Below are 21,508 nucleotides of genomic sequence, written 5' to 3'. Positions count from 1 at the left end.
AAGACTTGGGGAAGGGCCCCATAAAACCTATTCCCCCAATCATCAAAAACCTTAACAACTAGAATTTGATTAAGAGACATCATATTTCTTTTTTCAATTTCCCAGGAAATTGAAAAGATGGGCATGCCTTGCAGTAAGTAAAAGCATCTTTGAACAAGCTAGGCCAATAAAATCCACATTGTAAAACTTTAGTTTGAACGATGGAGGCCCTTCCATTTACCAAAATCAAGGACAACCTAGCACCTAAAGGCCCAACTTTGCACCTACTTTTCTTGGGCCTACTTTAGGTTCTTAAACCAACTTCGCTAGGCCACCTCTCCAAGCACCTCACCAACAACCCCTTGGTTTTATAAATACTGGAGAAGCAGTTAGAATTAGTGAGCTAGAAAAGAGTATGGCCATTCTCATGACAAGTCATAATAATGTAGAAAGATAACTCACCCAACTCTTTACAATCATGCATGAAAAGGAAAAAGAAAAATTACCTAGTCAACCAATGTCTAATCCAAGACATCAAATGTTTGCTCGACAAGGACTTCCTACCCCTCAACTTAATATTGTGCAAAGTCAGCAACCACAAATTGATTCTCTTGAAAAAGCGAAGACCACTGATAGAGTTTATATTCCACCTGCCCCTTATCCCAACCGTCTGGTTAATAAGAAGAAGACTGCTTCTATGGAGGAAATTTTAGATGTCTTCAAAAAGGTAAAAGTGAACAACCCTCTTTTGGTTGCCATATACCAAATTCCTACCTGTACAAAATTTTTGAAAGATTTTATGCGCTCATAAGAGAATCACTAGTGTTCCCAAAAAGGCGTTCTTAGCAGGTAACATCAGTTCCATAATCACTCAACTTGTAGCAACCAAGTATAAGGATCCAGGGAGCCCCACCATAGCTTGTGTTATAGGCAACACTTACATTGAGCATGCTTTACTTGTTCTTGGTGTAAGCGTGAATCTTTTGCCTTACTATGTCTATAAGTAACTAGGATTGAGAGAATTGAACGCAACTGAAACTACTCTTCAGTTGGCTGATAGATCAGTTAAGATTCCTAAAGGGATGATTGATGATGTTTTACTTAAGGTGGGAGAATTTATCTTTCCAGTTGATTTCATTGTGTTAGATGCTAAGCCTTTCTTAATCAAGGATGAGATCCTAAGAGTTCTAGGAAGACCATTTTTGGCTACTAGTAATGTATTAATCAATTGTCAGAATGGCCTTTTACGGTTGTCTTTTGGAAATCAAACTGTGGAGTTTAATATGTTCAGGATAGGGAAGCAACCATATCTGGAAGAAGAGATCAATATACTTAAGGATCTTTTGGATTTTCCTGATGATTTGATTACTAACTTTGATATTGATTTTGATTTTGAAATTAAAAAATGTATGGATATGTTGGATGATGATAGTGAAACCTTCTTTTCTAAAGTCTAAAGTCTTCACATACCTTTAGAGTCTATTAGACCCCTATCCATCTTTATTCCAAAACCTTCAATCATCATTAACCCCTTAAGCTAGAATTGAAAGAGTTGCTTTCTAATTTGAAGTATGCTTTCTTGGGACAAGATAATATTCTTCTTGTTATTATTGCCTCTGATTTAATTTTTGACAAGAGGAAGAGTTGATCACACTGTTGAAAGATAATAAAGAAGCATTGAGTTGGTCTATGGTTGATATCAAAGGCATAAGTTCTTCCATTGTACAACATCATATTCATCTTATGGAGGATGCCAAGCCATCTAGGGAACCTCAGCGTAGGGCTAATCCTGTGATGCAAGAAGCAATTAAGAAAGAGATTATTAAGTGTTTGGATTATGGTATCATTTATCCTATTTCTGATAGTCAATGGGTAAGTCCTGTTCAAGTAGTTCTAAAGAAGTCTGATCTTACTGTAGTCCAAAATTCTGATAATGAGTTGGTTCCTACCCTTGTTCAAATTGAATTGCGAGTATGTATTGATTATAGGAAATTGAATGCCGCAACTTGGAAGGACCATTTCCCTTTACCTTTTATTGACCAAATGCTTGAGAGGTTAGCTGACCATGAATACTATTATTTTCTTGATGGTTATTCTAGTTATAATCTAATCCCCATTGCATTAGAGGACCAACACAAAACAACCTTCACATGTCTCTATGGGACTTTTGCTTATCGTCGCATGCCCTTTGGTCTATGTAATGCACCTACAACATTTTAAAGGTGCACGATGAGTATTTTCTCAGTTATGGTAGAATTTTTTCTTGAGGTCTTTATGGATGATTTTTTTATTCATGGTCTTCTTATTCTGAATGCTTTCACCATCTTAGATTGGTATTGGAGAGATCTAGAGCAAAGAATCTAGTTCTTAATTGTATTGTGGTCACGATTATATCCACTGGGGTCTTCTCCTTAGCAGAGATGTCACACCGCTGCCATTGTTTGCATTACCGCAACCATCCACTCTACCGCACTCAACTCCTGCAGCCTTTGGATCGCAGCACCACTCATGGCAGTGAAGGAAGAAGAAGACGGAATAGGGGGTTTGTTTTTGTTGGCGAGATGCTGAACCACAGCCATTGTGATATCCGACCTTATTCTACACTACAATCGGCATTTGGTGCCTCCAGTAAACCAAACAGGTAGTGCTCGTCGTTGCTGCACCTACTTGTTAGTTGAAGGTTGAAGACAACGGTCTGTCAGACCGCTGGTTTGGTTGATCTGCTTCTGGGTCAATAGCGGGTTTTGTTGATTTGTTGGTTTATCCATTTGACTCATTTGGGCCCAAAAGAACAATGGGGTGGCCTGGGCTTTGGGTTAATGAAATGAACTAGGCCCATGGTGGATCTTTAGGCTTGGTTATATTCTCCTTGTGGGCCTTCAAAATGACCCACTTGTGGTGGTTTTTTAAAACTTTACTGCGCCTGGGTAGGTTTAAGACAGCCTGATTTGGTCCAACCCACGAATTGAATTAGTGCTGCATCCAGAACTCGAGCCCCTCCTTTGCTTTCTTCTCCAGCTGTGGTGAGAAGTGACCCTAGCGGCCGGCGGTAATCATCTGAAATCAACCCCCAAGCCTGCTCGATTCTACTCCATCGTCGCTATTCAAGTTGCTGAAATTACCACTCGTCTTCACTCCAGTACGTTAAGTGTTCAATCGAGCCTCTCTTCCTTCTCCCAGTTCAGCAAGGTTTGGCTCCCATAGCCAGCAGTCCTCCGCCCTCTGTTCCATGCTTGTGTCTAGCCTTTTAACAACCTGTTTGTTGATTCATTTGTATTAATAGGATCCTCAGATCCCATATGGTCACCATCTACATCCAAACTTGATTTCACATGTCTCCCATCGTCGAACTCACTTTTGAGGGCTTCCTTGAAGCACACTGCACGCCCGTGTGAACTCCGACCAATGCCTCTTGTAGACCCAATCTAATTTGTTTTCATCCAAGTACTGGGGAGCCACTCATAACTTTTGCTTGTCCTTGATTTGGTTTTCTGAGCAAAATAGGAGGATTCAGACGATGATGAGGTGACCAGCAGAAGTATGAGGGTAGAGTCAAAGGCAGAGTAGAGAAAGATAAAAGTTGCTTTTGCTGTTAGTAGACAATTCTTGCAATATGGGAATGTGAAGCAATATAAACAGGCTAGATGAGCAGTGCATCTAGCTCAGCTACTAAATCTACATGGGAAGGAACCAACATACAGGAGAGTACCATCCCTAAATCTACTACTTTCCCTTAGTTCAGGCTTGTAGGTGGAATGGTGGCGAACATGGAACTACTATGTGCTTTATTGGCCACCTACATAAGTAGAAGCATATTTCCTCTCTTTTTTCCTTCTTGTTTTTATGAACATTATTGTAATCAATGCTGGATAGTATTGGTCATATTTAGGTGTTGTAAGTCAAAGAAGGGTAGTTTTCTTTTGTTAGGAGTTTTATTATTTTTAATCCCACATCGGGTATTCTTGTACTCTTCACTTCATTCTATTATTATAAATAAAGGTCTGTAGTGTCATAACGACATAAGTGAGGATTCACTCTCCTCTTTCAACATGGTATTAGAGCTTGGTCTAATTCATCTCTGAAACAAGAAAAAGAATAGGGGGAACCATCATAGGAATAGAGCCTGCAATTTTGATCGAGAGGAAAGAAAACTCCTGCAGGAGGAAAGAAAACACCTTTGCATCACGCCATCACTCTTTTGCCACCATCTCCTGGCATTTCTAGGCTATTGAAGCTGTTTGTTCTCCTTTCTTCCCATTGTAACCAAAAACCATCCACCTTGCATCGCTTGAAACCTGTAGCACCACCAAGCCCATCGCAACCACTTGCGACTCAACCCCAAACACCATCACTTGCAACTTGTTCTGAAACACCATTGCAAGCATTCTTCTATTGCCATCTTCTTTCATTGTCTACCACATGTAATTGCCTTATGTTTTCTCTGTTGAAGGAAGATAAAAACCATCGAACCAGAATAGTGTTGTTCTTAACCATAACCTACAACCTGAACCGATTGTTCCTCTTACCTGCGATAGTTGCTAGAAGGGTTTCTATGGTTCAAAAGTCCCTCTAGAACCTATTGCCTGACCTAATCAAACCTTGTGAATGTTCTTAGAACCATCGATGTCTCTTAAGGGTGTTTTTAGGACCGTTGTAGACTTCCTTTTGCGATTAAAATTTTCTCCTTCTCTCAAAAACCCTATTTTTCACCAATTTGAGGTGGATCGTGGTTCTGTGAATTCACAGGGGGCTGTTTTTTAAATTCTAATAGTTCTAGGGGCTATTTTTGCAAATGCAAATAGTTTCAGGAAGTAAATTTGAGTGATTTCTTCTTAAAATGGTTGATCCCATGTCTCCCTTGTCTGGTGCATCTGAAGAGTCTCCTATGTCTTCCATTCATAGGGATTGTGAGTTTTTTCCGCTTAAGATGACCACTGTGAAACTCAATGGGACAAATTATCTTAGGTGGTCTCGTTCAATTTCCTTTGGTGTTGGTTCTCGTGGTTTTACTGGCCATTTGATGGGACTTCTACCAAACCTTCCACACCTAGTCCTCAACTTTCCAAGTGTTACATAGATGAATGCTTGGTCATGGGTTTTCTCATCAACTCCATTAAATCAAGCATGGCAGAGAGTTATCTCCTCCTTCCTAATGCGGCAACTATTTAGAAAGTTGCTAAGGATCCTCCAGAGCAGGCAATGATGTACAATACTTTGAAATTAAACGAAAGATCAATTAGATGCAATAGAAGGACCTTACCCTTTCTCAGTACTAAAGCACTCTTCGGGGATATTACCAGACATTAGATTTCTATGGGAAGTTTACATTAAAGAATGTTGAAGATGCTATTGCCTATCAACAATGGGAAGACAAATAAAGAGTTTATGATTTTTTGGCAGGATTGACTATAGAATTTGATCAAATTCATGCACAGATCCTTTTAAAGAGCCTTTCCCTTCTCTGCCTCAAGCCTATGCCATGGTAGATACGGAGGATAGTCCACGGATAACTATAGTACATACAGAGACTCCTGATTGATCTACGTTACCTGTTGGTTCTAGTAATCCTAAGCCTAGTTTTGGTGACTCTCAACCTCCTATGAAGTGTGAGTATTATGGGAAGGAACACCATACAAAGGATAAATGTTAAAAATTACATGGACGTCTAACTAGTTCCTGTGGAGGAGGAAAGAGTGGCAATAGGGGCATCAATCAAGTATCTGATAATTTAGACACCCAAAGTATATCAGTGTCTCTTTCTGCAGATGAGATCCAAACTCCATTCTGTCAGTTTATGATCAGGCTTGACAGATCCTCTTCTGGACCGACTCCCAATGCAAGTGTAGCCGTTGCTGTCCTTTCTACATCAAATACCCAGCAGCCCCCAGGTATTTTCAGCTATCAGAGTGTCAACTTCGTTTATCCCTTCTGGATAATTAACTCTGGGGCAACCGACCACATGATAGGATCATCCTCGTTATTTCATACTTATTCATCTATTCCATTGGGTCAAGATGTTAGAATAACTGATGGATCTCTTTCCTTTATCTTTGGAAAGGGTTCCATTATTTATTCCCCTACACTTACTCTTTCTTTTGTCTTACATGTTCCAAAATTTTTCACTAACCTTTTGTCTATTAGTACCCTTACCCATGGTATAAACTATAAAATAACATTCTTACCTACTCATTGTGTTTTTCAGCACATGGAAACGAGGCGTATGATTGGAAGTGGTAGACAGAAGGGGGGACGCTACTTGTTGGGAGGATCACCATCAGTTTTTTTTGCAAGCTCTACATCGTCCTTTTTTGCTCGTCTTTGTTATAGTGGCATCATAGGCTTGGCCACCTCCTTTATCTGTTTTAATGACCTTTTTCAAACTTAGTTAAGAGTTGTAACTTGAATGACTTTCGTTGTGATGCTTGCATTTTAGCCAAGCAAACTACACATGTTTACCCTATTTTTGATAATCGTAGTAAAGTGCATTTTTCTATCATTCATTTTGATGTGTGGAGTCCTAGTTAGACTGTGTCTGTTTCTTGTCAATATTGATTGTTGCACTAGGACTACTTGGGTGTATCTTTTTTCATTAGAAAAGTGATTTTTTTCTTCATATTTTCAAAATTTCCATAATATGGTTAAGACCTAGTTTGGTGCTGTTGTGAAAATTCTCAGGACTGATAATGGGATTGGATTTTCAGGTGGGCCTTTTCCCTCCTATTTTGCTGCTTATGGGATTATCCATTAAACCAGTTGTGTGGATACTCCTCCCCAAAATGGGTTGGCTGAGCACAAAAATATACATCTCCTATAGGTAGCAAGATCCCTTATGGTTACCATGAATGTACCTTCTCGTTTTTGGGGTGATGCCATTCAGATTGCGACCTATCTAATTAACAGAATGCCCTCTCGTGTCCTAGACCAACGTTGTCCTCTTGAGGTTCTTTTGCCAACTTTCAGTCCCGGCTCAGGTCTTTGGATGCGTTGCTTTGTTTATAACCAACATAGATAAGGTAAGTTTGACCCTGTGGGTTACAAGTGTCTTCTTAGGTTATCCACCTACACAGAAGGGCTATAAATGTTATCACTCTGAATTTCGTAAGGTTTTTGTCTTTATGGATGTGGTTTTCAAGAGTAGGTCTCTTTCTATTCCCTTCCTCTTCTTCAGGGGAAGAGTTTTAGTGAAGAAGCACTGGTATTTCTTGAGATTCCTCCTGAAGTTCCTACTATTGAGTCCCCTTTGATAGATTTTTTTTTGGAAGATGGAGTGATTGGGCAAGAATAGCTGGTGGATGATGTGCAGGGGGAGCATAGACCTCTAAAGACCTACCAAAGGAAGAAGAAATCCCCTTTTGAACTGGTCCCATTTGGAAGCACCGACTCCTAATCCTGAAGAAGTAGTTCCACCTGGTGAGTCTGTCTTTGACTTAGATCTACCTATTGCTTTGAGAAAACAACCACACACATGCTTTAAACATCCTATCTCATTATGTTTCATATCAGTCCATATTCCTAGAATTTCAAAGCTTTGTTTCCTCTTTGTCCTCCACCCATACTCCTAAATCCTGGTAGGAGGCATTGTCTCACTTAAACTTTAAGAAAGCTATGGATGAGGAAATGCAAGCACTGGAAAGAAAAAAAAGTGGGAGTTGGTGTCTTTGCCTATAGGAAAGAAGACTGTTGGGTGCAAGTGGGTGTTTGTGATAAAGCATAAAATTGATGGAAGCATTGAGAGGTATAAGGCGAGACTGGTATCCAAAGGCTTCACTCAGACTTAATGGTATTGACTACTAAGAGACATTTGCTCCAGTTGCCAAGATGATTATAGTTTGGACCATTCTCTCTTGTGCTGTGAACCAATGGTGGAGTCTTTAGCAGTTGGATGTTAAGAATACTTTCCTTCATGGAGAGCTTCTAGAAAAAGTATATATGGATGTGCCACCTGGATATTTTGGTCTTGAAACACATGGCAAAGTGTGAAAATTGAGGAAAGCATTGTATGGACAAAAGCAATGCCCTAGGGCTTGGTTTGAGAGGTTTCATAAGGTTATTGTCTCCTATGGCTACAAGTAGAGCAATGTAAATCATACCCTATTTGTTAAATGGGATGGTTCTCTTATTATAGTTCTTTTAGTATTTGTGGATGACATAGTCATCGTAGGAAGTAGCGAGGAAGAAATTTCAGCCTTGAAGACATTCTTGGGGACAGAGTTTGAGATAAAAGACATGGGCAAGCTTAGGTACTTGGACCGGAACGGCATATTCTTCGATGGTGTTTCTCTGTCTCAAAGAAAGTGCACATTGGACCTACTAGAAGAGGCGAGATGCTAGGATGTAGACCTACTAAGACCCTAGTAGAACCAATCATCATTTGAAGTTACAGGAAAACCTGTTGATAAGACCAACTATCAAAAACTGGTTGGGAAGCTGATTTATTTGTCACATACCAGACTTGATATCACCTTCGCAGTTAGCATTGTTAGGTAATACATGCATGATCCTTACTCTTCGCATCTAGGTGCAGTGTACCATATCTTGAGGTACTTAAAGGCCTCTCCTAGCAAGGGCATTTTAGAGTGGAAGCATATACAAATGTAGATTGGGCAGGATGTCTTGATGATAGAAGAGCTGCGTCTTTTTACTGTGCTTATGTAGGGGGTAACCTTGTGTCATGTAGGAGTAAGAAACAAACTGTACTTGCTTGATCCAATGCTAAAACTGAGTTTAGATCTTTAGCTCAAGGCATTTGTGAAGCATTATTGTTGAAGGGCCTTCTTCAGGAACTTGGGCTAGATCTAAACGGACCTATGAGACTATTTTCTAATAGAAAATTAGCTATAAGTATAGCACATAACCCAATTCAGCATGACATGCCTTAACATGTAGAGATTGACAGGCATTTTATCATGGAGAAGGTTGAGTATGGGCTGATTCAGATTTCATTTGTCACATTTGATAATCAACGAGCTGACATCTTCACGAAGAGCTTGAGTTTCAAGTTGTTTAGTAGCATTTTTAGCAAATTGGGCTTGATAGACATCTATGCACCAACTTGAGGGGGAGTTTTGCAAGTCAAAGAGAGGTAGTTTTCTTTTGGTAGGAGTTTTATCATTTTTAGTCCCACATTGGGTATTCTTGCTAAAGTAGTACTATATTTGACTGATCAAAATAGTAGCCAAATAGGACCTTTCATAGGGAATCAATTTCAGATTTGATAGACTTAAGATAAAACAGAATTCAGATGTAAAAGAGGGCTGGAACTAGAGTGGTATAATAAGGATAATAGCATAACAATACTGGCTGACTAGATCTTCAAAACAGGGGTAGAACTATGATAAAGAAATTGAAGGGACAATATGAGGGAATTGAAAATAACAATGTAACACCCGGGCTTCACACCGCAAGGTGGAGTGATTGGATCGAACACCAACCTACCTTGATCAAACACAAGGAGTCTCCATAGAGAAGGAATGCTAACAAACCAATTTGATTTCAATTGATGAGTTGTCTCTTTACCTCTTACATAAGTCTTTTTATATAGCATTCTAAAGAAACATAAACATTAATGGTAACATCCAACCACTAGCTAATACCACCTATCTATTAATAACTCAACTACTACCTAACTCTTGACAAGGAAAACTCCTTTGACAAAGAGTTCTTTTATTTTCAAAGCACAACCCTTTTTATTGACTTTTCAAGAACTAAACTTGGGCTTAGGTCTAGAGCATGGAGATCAAAATATGTGGGCTAACTTTAACCCACTAAAATAGTCCTAGCCCATGAAAGCCATAGGCTGATTTAAGTGATAGCTTTAGGCCTTTGATGGGCCTGAACTAATGGGCTTTTTCTTTCTTAATTATGTTTTAATTCAGCATCACTTGTACTCTTCACTTCATTCAATTATTATAAATAAAGGCTTGCAGTGTCACAATGACACAAGTCAGGATTCACTCACCTCTTTCAACACTAGGTCTTGCAGATTGCCTGCCAAGGCTGTTGATTCACAATCCCCTATTCATGAGTCTAACTGAAGTGTGGTGTTGTTTTTAAATGAGAAATTACATCATATCATTTGTTAACACATTTTGTTGTCGAAATACCATGCTTTGTATCCGTCACATCCCCCGGTCGGTACCCTAATTGGCATACCCGGGTGTGTGATCCACAGCCCCGAAGATCAAGTATCGAGGAAATCATCCTCCCACATATGCAATAACATAATAATGAACAGAAAAATAATCAATGTTTTAATACTATAAACAAAGATCTAAATCAGGAAATGAATATCAGTATAATCAGAGTGCGGAAAATGATACCAGATGTAAGCACATCAAAAAGAAGTAGAGTGAGACGGAAACTCACTCCACAGTTACAGCGGAATGTAGCACGTAAGTCTAAAAAGAATTACAACTGTTTCTAAAGAAAAGTAAGGAAAGAAAATCAAACTGAACTACGAGTTTTCTATTCTATAGATAACATCTTCAAAATAGTGGACTTCATCAATCCAACACAAATGTTCCAATTCTACGTTATGTCTAAACGTAGTACGCAACTTGATCGCTCGAGGGATCATTAGTGTGATCTTCATTGTTGCCAGTACCTTGCGTGTAGTACGCTTCATCGGTTTGCGCTTCATCGTATTGTCCTTCATAGTAGTCAATACCTGTACAATAATCTAACAAAAAGATTGCACAAAAAGGAGTGAGTTTGAATGAACTCAGCAAGGCAAGTTAACTCATAATAACATAAATAACATGCAACAGAACATAACAAGATGCAATGCAATATGAAACAGATCATGTATGTATGCATCTAAACTCTATGTATGCTGGTCTCTATTGGCAGACATGCTTTAAGTTATAGCACCATACTCCTTTAGGAAGGTCTCAGTCACTCAGCTCCGGTTGGTAATGGGTCCGTCATCCCTTAGGATATTCCATGGCTGGGGGTTAAGTCACCGCTCTCTCACATCACCATTGGTCTAAGTACTGACGCATGTCAGGGTTAAGCCTAGCCCAATGCAAGTCATCTACTCAGTTATATCAACTCAGATTCAGATACGTCCATTCCTCCCCTCTCGGGATCCTTTCCGGTATCCTTCACACTAGAGTCAGCGTATTCCCTCTCGGACTACGGACTCATCAACCCTATAGGTCATCCACATATAGTAAACGGGAAGCTCTCATGTCCTCTCACGGGTTGGTTACCGGTCTTGAGCGCCCATGATCCCAAGTCTACCCATATGCAACCCTACCCATAAATGGCCCCCACAATGTGATTCCCGTCCTCTCACGGGTTGGTTACCAGTCTTGAGCGCCCGTGAATCCCTATTGCTACCACGGGTCGTTCTGTCTCAATACCCTTCCGAATTGGGTCTAATATAACGGGGACATCCTAGCCAAACACTGCTAGATAGCCCTAGGTATGACAACCAATGGTTCAAGAAGGTGTCAATGGGCAACCCTGAAAATATCCCATACTATTTCCGTTGATATCCAAGGATAGAAGTGTCAAAAAGACACCTCTCAATCCCAAACCATACTTAATCAAACACATTCTCAGATCAGTCATGACGTACAAAATCAACAACTCATCATACAAAGAGAATGTAAAAACATAATCCAATCATTAAACAATGTGCAGTAATAAGCATTTCATATAATCTTGAATAATGAAAAAGAAAACATAAGTGAAGTGCTACTGTACTTACAGTAGTACATCAGAAGTATAAAATACAAGAACAGTAAATAAACTCAGAGTTTCTTAAAGTAGAAACCAAAGGGTACGCGGTCTATGTTATTATGAAATAACTGTCCTTACCTTAATTATCGCCGAAGATAATCCAAAGATCAAAGAGAGAGGTTCCAAACTTAGCAAATAAACCCCTAACAATCATAGATACAATATTAGGAAAGATGCCTAAAAGATCAGAGAGAAAACGAATCAAACAGAGCGAAAAACAGAGCTTCTGACTTCATTGGTCGATTGATTGGTCCTACTGACCCAGTCGACCAATCAGTCGACCAACAAAGTCAGTACGAAGCAAATACGGGAATTCTGATCTAAAACTCAATCTACAAGGTTCGAAACTTCATGAAACTTGGAGGAAAACTTTAGGATAGTATTCTAACACTAAGGGAGTAAAGATCGGGCACTAATAATGATTAAAAACATTATCTTCAATTTAAAATCATGGTTTCCCCAATTGGGAGAAAACCCTAGAATTTGATGAAAAATATACTATGGAAATTACAGCAAAGACAAGGGATGATTCAGATCTCATCCAAGGGAAAGGTAATCAAAATAAAATACAAGTACGTCAAGAAAATTAGATTTGGTCGGCTAAGAAATCAGATCCATAAGAAGAACTAGGGTTTCAAAAGGATCTTACAAGAATTAGGGTTGAGATCTCTATGCTGATCATAAACCCTAAAGAAAGAATGAGATCATGGAAGAGATGATTGCAAGGATGCAGCATCTTCTTCCCAATCTCAACAAGAACAAGATCGAAGAATGATAAATCACGAAACCGAAGAGCTTACTAACCTTGTATTAGCAGATCAGAGATGAGAGATTTCAGATCTTGCAGAGAATTCTTCGAAATCACCGAAGAGAGTTTCAAACGAGTCTTCCCACGTTCTCAGAGTGTTTTGGACGCAGAGGACACTAAGAAACACGAAGTGTGTTTAAATAAAGAATGAAAAACCCTAAAATTGGATTTTCTCGGATTTAACACAACATTGGTCGAATGCTTGGTCGACTGGCCCAGTCGACCAATCAGTTGACCAATCAGGTCAGCAAAGTTCAAATAGGGAATTGGAGGATCAAATGAACACCAAACCTAAAGAGCTTTTGCACACACATCAGGTGACATACCTAGTGTGTAGAAATGCCTTCAAACCAAGTCAGATAATACTCCAAGTCCTTCAACTTATCTCATCTTCAGTCAGGTGCAGCTTTATTTCCAGATCGGCATAGACTTCCAAGATTGGAACACCAACATCAACATCCATGGGTTTTAGGTCAAACACCATGTCTTCTACTGAGATGGCCCACAGTTGGCTTCTTCCTTTACTCCGGGTCTTCAGACCTATAAACAACTGGGTTTCCAGGTCAAGGTTAGGGCTAGGTTAGGGCTGGATTTCACAGTGTCAATGACGAATATCGTTTTAAGCCACAACTACCCATGTCAAGGCAGAATTTAGCTTTAAGATTTGACTTTATGTTTGTATGAATTTAGTAACCTGTGGATGTCTAATTATCATGTCATGTCATTTAAATTTATATTTATTATTATAATAGTATGTATCTCTGCTTTTTTGAGATCTATGCAGGATCAATGTCCTTAAATATTCTCAATTGCTTCCGTCTGTTTTCTACCCTGTCAATTATATAAAGCTCATAAGGGTTGTCTTTCCTCCAGATGTGGGTAATGTCATGTAGCTCCTTTTGTAATGTTCCGTATGACTTGTTAAGTTCGTGTCTGGAACATCCGCATCTGACAGTTGACAGGTAGTTTATATCACTGACAGTACACTGATTCATTTATCTGTGTGAAATTCTAATTTGTTTAGAGTCTTGCAGTGAGCGGCATTTGTGTGAAGCACTTCTGGTTTGGCTAGCTAGTAATGCAGAACCATGTAAGCATCCTGACGACACTGAAAAGGACTATGTTAGCATCCTGAGAAAGGTATACAAGAAGCAGTTTACATTGATCAGAACATGAAAGAGTTTCTTGATTGCAACATTGAAGTTTGCTTAACCACTCAATTCATCTCTTAGGAGTAAATCAGTAAATTATATCAAGGAAAGAAACAGACAGAAGGAAAATAGAGGAACCTCGATAAGTATTCCTCAGAGAATGTAATCATTGGGAGGGTGTGCTAGTGGGTTCCATATTCAGCTACGGCTACACCCTATTCAGAGGGTTGCCTCATACAGTCATACTTTTATATTTATATTCAGACAGGGAAAGGTGACCAGCAATCCTAGGGACTAGGGAGCAGGTTTGGCATCTTGTTCCCTATCTTACAGTGAACACTGAAAGGTCAATTATGCCAACTAACTGAGCTGAAACCTTAATGCTAAAACCATAGTTAGACACAGGATTGGAAGGTGATCTCTTTGGTTCATCCAATTGATTTTTTATTAATATGCAAGTTGTCCCATATTTGTGTACAAGAATGCCCTTTTATGATTTTCTTGTTGAATAAAATACACCACAAAAATATAAAAATATGCAACAAAAAGACTAGATTATTTAAAAATTACCTATGGTTCCAATCATGACTATGGATTCTTGTTTATCTGTTAGTTGTGTATTATTTTTGAGTTGCAACTGGTATAGCCTTCATTTTCAACAGCATCAAAGTCAGAAAAATATGGTGATATCTGTCAGAGTTATGGTTGTGTCATCTGCTTCGGTAGACTCAGCTCTTGATACATAACTTCTATCTCCAAGAGCTCATCTCCTATACATAAATGCACTAGCTCTCTCCACTGTGGAAGACAATACTTCTTGAATTTCAAACAGAATTGATTTGCTTGACATAAATATACCAATAATTAAGGCAACTCCACCAAATTTATCACTCAACCAGTATAGGCTTGCTTTATTTAATGTGTTTGTGGTTCTGTTACCTTTCCTAAGCTCACTTAGTATTAGCTCCACAATAGGTTGACCCAAAGTTTGTATAGTCCATTTTGCAGTCTCTGTCACCTTGGGAATTGGCCATTTGTGTTTAAAATAGAATTAAAAGTTTATTTTTAGACCTGATCTATGAGCATCAATCAGTCCCACTACATCATAGACATATATTGTTTTTACGTTAAGCCACATCAAGTCATAAAAAATCAACATTTAGTGATATCAAGTCATCATCAACAACCACCATCAACTTATTGTAGCTAGATGGGATCATCTATAAGGATTCGAATAGAAAGAAAGGAAGTTATCACAACACATTTAAAAAGAAAAAAAAATAAGAAAGGGAGGAGGGGATGTTTGGGGGTTAGGGATGGAGAAGGAGGAATACAGAGGAGTAAACTTAGCTGCATCCTAAGAAAACATCCCTCTATGTAAGGTTGATTACATGGGTACTTGTCCTCTAAACAATTATATTTGCAGTTATGCTAGGCTTGACCCTGGCATATGCATATCTTTCCTAAGTACTTCTCCAGTGATCATTATAGGTCTGCCTCTATCTCATTTCACTGCGTCAAACTGAATCCAGTCACTCTTCCTTACGGGTGCCTCTTAGGGTCTCCTTCAAGGCTTCAAACATATACCACCTCAAACGGCACATAGAACTTAACTTGGGTCAGTGCAATAACAGCTCTGATCATTTCCTACTCTACCTCTCCTAGTCTTGCAGTCTTGCTGCATGTCCTCTTTAACATCCTCATCTTCTCTGAACTTATCTGTATTATTCTTTTTCACCGCCCATTATTCTGCTTCATATGCCATGGCTGTCGAATTATGGTCTTCTAGAATTTTCCCTCAGCTTGACTAGCATGTGTTTGTCACATTACATTGTCAAATCACTGATGTAACCAGGGATGGGCCTCCTAAAATTGGGCACAAAACAAGACCCGAAAGGTGCACCTAAGGATGGCCAAATACCCTAGGGGTATTCTGGTCATTTCCAAGCCACTCTTTTGGGATCCAATATAGGTATTATTTTGCTCCCCACGATCCCAGGGTCAGGAATATAATTTTTATTTTTTTATTCTGATGAGCCAGTTAAGAGTTATAAAGCTTTTAAGGTGGGGATAAGTTTCCCTATTTAGAAAGGGGATCTAACCTTTTTGAGTTTAGCTCATATTTGGAAGTCAGAATTTGAGTCTTAGAGTTCTAAATAGGAAAGAATTATTTCCTTTTTACAACTCCTATTTTTTATTAGGAAAGAGTTATCTCCTTTTGGAGTATAAGCATGAGTTGTTGGGTCCTAATTTTTCAAGTTTTGTTTACTTTGGGAGCAAGTTACTTATTTGAGTTTAGTTGGGTTTACAAGGCTATAACTAGCCTTAGTCTTTCTTGTAATAGCAGTCTTGATTATTGAATGAAATCAGAGTTTGACAAATTGACTTGAGGAGTCATGGGATCCCTGGGAAGGTGACTTGTAGCTAGTATTGTGTATTGTGTCTTCAACCTCAAGGTTTTCTTCATTATTTCAAGCATTTGAACATGAAGATTTCTGCAGTTCTTCAACTACAAGTAAGTGAAATACCCCGCCCAAACCGTAATCCTTTCCTCTCTGTGTCTGCAACCCTAACAGTCCCTTCGCTCTCTTGTTTGGCTTGGTTATACTCCCCCAACCCATCGCAAATCGCCTTAGAATATCCCCCTTTAGCCCCTAGACCAAATGACCTTCCCCCTTGCAACCGTAGATCATCCCTGCTACTCCTGTTTCTGCGCAAGCAGCAGCACCTCTCCTTGAATTGAACCCACCACCTCGGCCTCTCTTGAGCCCTTTCCCCTTTCCTAGAATCACAACCAACCCTAGAACATAAACAAAACTTTCTGACCCTAATCTGAAATTTTCTGCAAGTCTTCTTCAACAAAATTTTAGAAGCTCCATAAAACCCTAAACCAGACCTTCCAGACCCCATTAACTTTTCCAAAACCCTCAGTTCTAAATCTGAAACATAAAGCAGCAAAGTCAGAGCCCAAAAGCCCACTGGCCAAAACTTCTGAAAACCCTAAACACATCCTCAAGCCTTAGTTCCTGCAACCATATTTGAGGGTTCTGGAAGTTAACCTTAAACCTGGGGTTACAAGAAGCACCCCCTCCATCCCCCACCAAAAAAAATAGAAAATTGGCAACATCATTCTCTATGTTGCTTTCTTTGTTAATGGTTGATCCCAAGTATGTAAAGCATTCTTCCTGTTGTAATTCTTGGTCCTCAAGCTTCTCCATTTTATCTCCTCACTCAATTGGCTGAAGTTTTTTTTTTTTTGGATGAATAAATAATTATATTAAACAAAGAGAAAACAAGAGAACAAGGTCTTAAGCAGAAGACTGAAAAGAAGAAATAAAGCCCCAGGAGACAACAATAAGCCTATTCCTTGGGGTATCATCAACTGGAAGATCGGGGATAGCTAACAGTCCAGAAGATATATAAAATAGATGGCATTCTAAATCTTGTCTATAGAGCAGGATTTGGAGGTCCATCTTTGAAGATTGCGCTCCCACCATAGATGATGGATAGAGGCATAGTACTCTAGCTTACCAATTCAATCACAAATGGAATTACCTGAAAAGTTCCTCAAAATCTAAGACCAATCACTAGTGTGAGAATGGGGAGGGGAATTGGGTTCCAGGATCCATTTGAGATGAAATCGGACAAGGGGTTGGTTTTGGGGGATACGGGAATCATAGACAGTTCGGGGACCAAAGTTGTTAAAGAGAATGCCCATCGAATTACACTTAATGACTTAAGTAAAGCATGTGGAATGCTTGAAGCTTGCTAGAATGAAGAAGAAGAAGCTCTAATCAATGGTGGATTTGTTAATCTTGAACAAAATCCTTGCTCAACCATGGTCCCCTCAACTTAGGAAACCATGATCCTCAAACTCAATTAATTTTATGAATCATCAAAATTGAAAATTACAAAAACTGCTAAGCTATTTTAGCGTTCAAAAGACGTTGGGACCTAGTTGGATTCCTTAACAGACAAGGATCCCAACACTTAACGTGGACTCTGATCCTTAGCATGGACTCTTGATTTGGAATTTAATGACTAAAGATATATGCTTAAATAAGACTTTAACTTGAATAAGCACATGCCTGAATTCTTTTCTAATTAAAACTCTAAAGCACATATACCACTTTAAGATTACCAAGGACTGAACAAAACAAACTTTAATCAAATACAACTCCTAAAACCGATTCAAACACTACTCAACCTAAGAAATTAAACTCAAATAAAACTCTAGAATTAAATCTGGAATTAATTCTAGCATTGAAAAGAGGGCTAAAATGCTAAATACCCATACTAGGCAGTTCGGCCAGATCAAGGAGGCTTCTTGGGGCCATCCAAGGGGCCCTACTTAGGGTTTCGGTGGGGGGTCTTTGTGTTCACATCAGATGGTAGTTTGATGTGTAAACTTGATTGGAAAAAGAGGATGATATATAGGCTGTGGAATGGATTTCAAATCTATTTTAATGGTTAATTTTGAATAGATGTAGGTTATAATGGCCAAGGTTTGGAGAATTTAGAGGATTAGAAGAGAATCTTGGGGAAGGGGTGACATGACGTACTGCTGATTTGAAGAAATAAAGGTGTAATGCTTGAAAAAAACCTTGATCTTGTAGGGACTTTTGCAATAACATGGAGAAGAAATCACATGAGAGACATGATCATACAACCATACAATGCCATTTTACCTCTCTAGTAGTAATAAACAAAACTGAAAATCAATTTGAGTTCATGGCTCAACTGAGCAATTACATCTATACTTAGAGCAACGTTGACTATCATAAGTTTTAAACTCAAATTTAGACCCAAATTATTTAGTGACACGGACACCAAAATTATACTCCTATACAGAAAAGGAAATGCCTTACGGGATCCTCATTTTAAATAATCTAAATAATCTAAACCGACTAGGAACTTGAGATTATAATGGAAGTAGACTCATAACAGGACTCTTAACAATTCTGATGAAATAATTCCTCTTTTTTCCTACTTTCTACCCATATTTTAGGCCATTGAAGCAAATTACAAAACAAACCGATGGACTTAAGGCCAAATACATGTATGATCCAAACCTCTGGGGAAAGAAGCAAATTTGGTGGTGGATCTGCATCAGCAACTCATTGGGCTGCCCCACCAATTTTGAGTGCAATTGAGTTTACTTTTTCTGGCTTGGTTCAATTAGAAGTTCTAGTTTGGGGCTAGTAGCGGATACGAAAAATCTAAATGGGATTGATAATTATTTCGTTAATTAAAGGATAAATATCACTTTCCTCCCCTCTTAGCTGTACAAATAGCACTTACACCCCCTCTTAGTTGGATAATATCACTTACCTCCCCTCTTACCTAGCAAATATATCAAACACCTCCCCTCTGTTAACCTTTTCGGTTAAATTTAACTTTTACCGTTAAATATTTTTCTAAAACCCCAAATTACCCTTGGCTAAAAATATTTTTTTATTTTAAATCCTAAATTGCCATAATCACCCTAACAGTTAAAATACTAAATTACCCTCAATTAAAATAATTATTAAAAACCAAAACTAAAATCCAAATTATCTTTAGTTATTAAAAGCCCAATGTACCCTTTTTTTTTAAAAAAAAAATTATCAAACAATTAAAAAATCCCAAAATAGTAGTACGTGTTTAATTTTATAAACATACCCTTTCTTTTTTAACTGCATTTTTAATTTTGATAGTAGTACGTGTTTTTTTAATTGTTTGATAAAAATAAAATTAAAAAAAGGCATGTTGGGCTTTTAATAATTAAAGATAATTTGGGTCTTAGTTTTGGTTTTTAATAATTATTTTAATTGAGGATAATTTAGTATTTTAACTGGGGTGATTACGGCAATTTATGGTTTAAAATAAAAAAATATTTTTAACCAAGGGTAGTTTGTTGGGTTTTAGAAAAATATTTAGCAATAAAAGTTAAATTTAACCAAAAAAGTTAACAGAGGGGAGGTGTTTGATACATTTGCTAAGTAAGAGGGGAGGTAAGTGATATTATCCAACTAAGAGGGGGTGTAAGTGCTATTTGTCCAGCTAAGAGGGGAGGTAAGTGATATTTACCCTTAATTAAATAAACAAAATTAACTAATTGCTTAGCTATACACGTATATTCCAAATAAATTCTGTTTAATTATGTATTTGCAAGTAAACCCTTACTACTTTGCATAATTATGTACAAGACCCTTGTTCTTCTAAATTCTAATATTAGTTGAAAGAAGGGAAATTACTGCCAACCCTTAGATCCATTTTAGGCACATCTAGGAAGCCCAAGTGTGGAAAATCAAAATTTGAAATATCCAGCTTAACAAAATATTTTAAAGTCTTAATGTTAAATCATTTTTCAAACCAGTGACACTAATTTTACAAGTTGGTTAAGTATTTTCCCATCTTAAATATTTGTTGCACTGGGTAATGGTTACTGTTTAAGGTGACACTATCATTTGTAGTCTATATTCATATTTCCCGAATATTTGCCCTAGGTTCATTTGAACAATGGTCATTCATAATCTGAAGTGTAGTATAGTCACAAGTGCCCATCAGTAAAAGATCAAGGTCACACATGTCAATTCCTCCATCACAACTGGGAGTACTACACAAGGTTGGATATCTACCACTCGAGGGCAATCTTGCCCTTCAAAAAAAATGAGATCTCGCTCGAGTTGGCGTGATTTCATTAAGATATTGTAAATTTTGGGAGCTTATCTAGAGTGAACTTGAGGGCCTATCTTGGGAGGTTTTAAAGGTCTGGTTGGGTTGAAACTTGATATTTAGCCTGTTTTATGCCTTCTTAACACACTAATGGCCTTGATTTGTGAGAAAACAACCCTATGCATGGGTTCCAACTCGACACTAAGTTTAAAACAAAAAATGCTGCATGAATGAACATGCAATGTTATAAAACATGAAATTTAGAACCATTAATTGATATAAATGAAAACCAAATGAGGTGAACCAGGTTGACAACCCCCCTCCTCCCCCTGAAAAAAAAAATTGGACCCAAACCCCAGTCCCAAAAAAGCTAATCCAAAGCAGGCCAAATTCTCCCAAGGGCATTTTTGTCATTTTCCCAGCCCTTTTACGGCTCAAGATGGGTCTGCATGTGCTTGGAACCCCTTGATTGAAGGATTGCGGATGTCTTCCCTTTTTTCCTTAATTTGAGTTAGTATTTTTTGAGTTACGAAAGAGTCCAAGTCCATTGTAAGTTAGTAGTTTGAATTGTGGTGGAATTCGTTAGTGTGGATAAGATAAGACTCTTTATCAAAGAGCGTTCTTATCTTCTAGGAGTTTGCTTTTCATTGAGATTTGTCTTTTATTGGTTAAGAGTTCAAGTTAAAGAGTCTAGGACAAGTATTAGGATCCTTGTATATTAGGGATTCCCACATTGGGTCAATGTCTTTTAGATGCTGTAAATGGCCTGTTATTTTCATTGTAAATGGCAGTTTGGATTGAATAAATTTTGAGTTTGTGGAATACAGGGTCGTGGTCCCCTTTGGGAGGGCCACGACGGCTTTGAGGGAGTTTTTTTCCAATCACAAACAGCAGCTATTCTAGATTCACAGCAGCCATTAACCAACTTCAGAGCTTCCAACAAGTAGGTACATATCCCAGCCCCATTCCCCTCTTCCTCCCTCTCATGCAAAACTTTCCCACCCTCCCCTGCCTTGCGTGGCCCCATAAGGACTTCCCCACCACAATTGTGACCTCTCTCTTTCCCTTCCCCTTCTGTTCCAGCAAGCCCCCAGCCCTCTCCCTTGCAGCTGTAGGCATCCCCCACCCCTTCTCTCCCCTGCAGTAGCAGCAACCCTACCCCCTCTGC

At 38.5% G+C, this 21,508-nt stretch overlaps 1 protein-coding gene across 1 annotated transcript in view; it reads left to right on the top strand.

The window, feature by feature from the left end:
- The window catches only part of LOC149024161 (BTB/POZ domain-containing protein FBL11-like), a 34,457-nt gene extending 19,500 nt beyond the window's left edge, over nt 1-14,957 (top strand). The window contains exons 6-7 of the mRNA XM_089144484.1: nt 13,406-13,494; nt 13,567-14,957. Coding sequence (XP_089000610.1) covers nt 13,406-13,494; nt 13,567-13,708 — 231 coding nt within the window. The 3' untranslated portion in view covers nt 13,709-14,957. The remainder of the gene's footprint in view (nt 1-13,405; nt 13,495-13,566) is intronic.
- The last annotated feature ends 6,551 nt before the right edge of the window (nt 14,958-21,508 follow it).

The sequence above is a fragment of the Hakea prostrata genome, chromosome 2 (genome assembly GCF_041222555.1).
Source record: "Hakea prostrata isolate BN-2017 chromosome 2, UWA_Hpros_2, whole genome shotgun sequence".
NCBI lineage: Eukaryota > Viridiplantae > Streptophyta > Magnoliopsida > Proteales > Proteaceae > Hakea > Hakea prostrata.
Note: the sequence above shows the minus strand (reverse complement) of the source record. Positions and strands in the feature narration are given on the sequence as shown.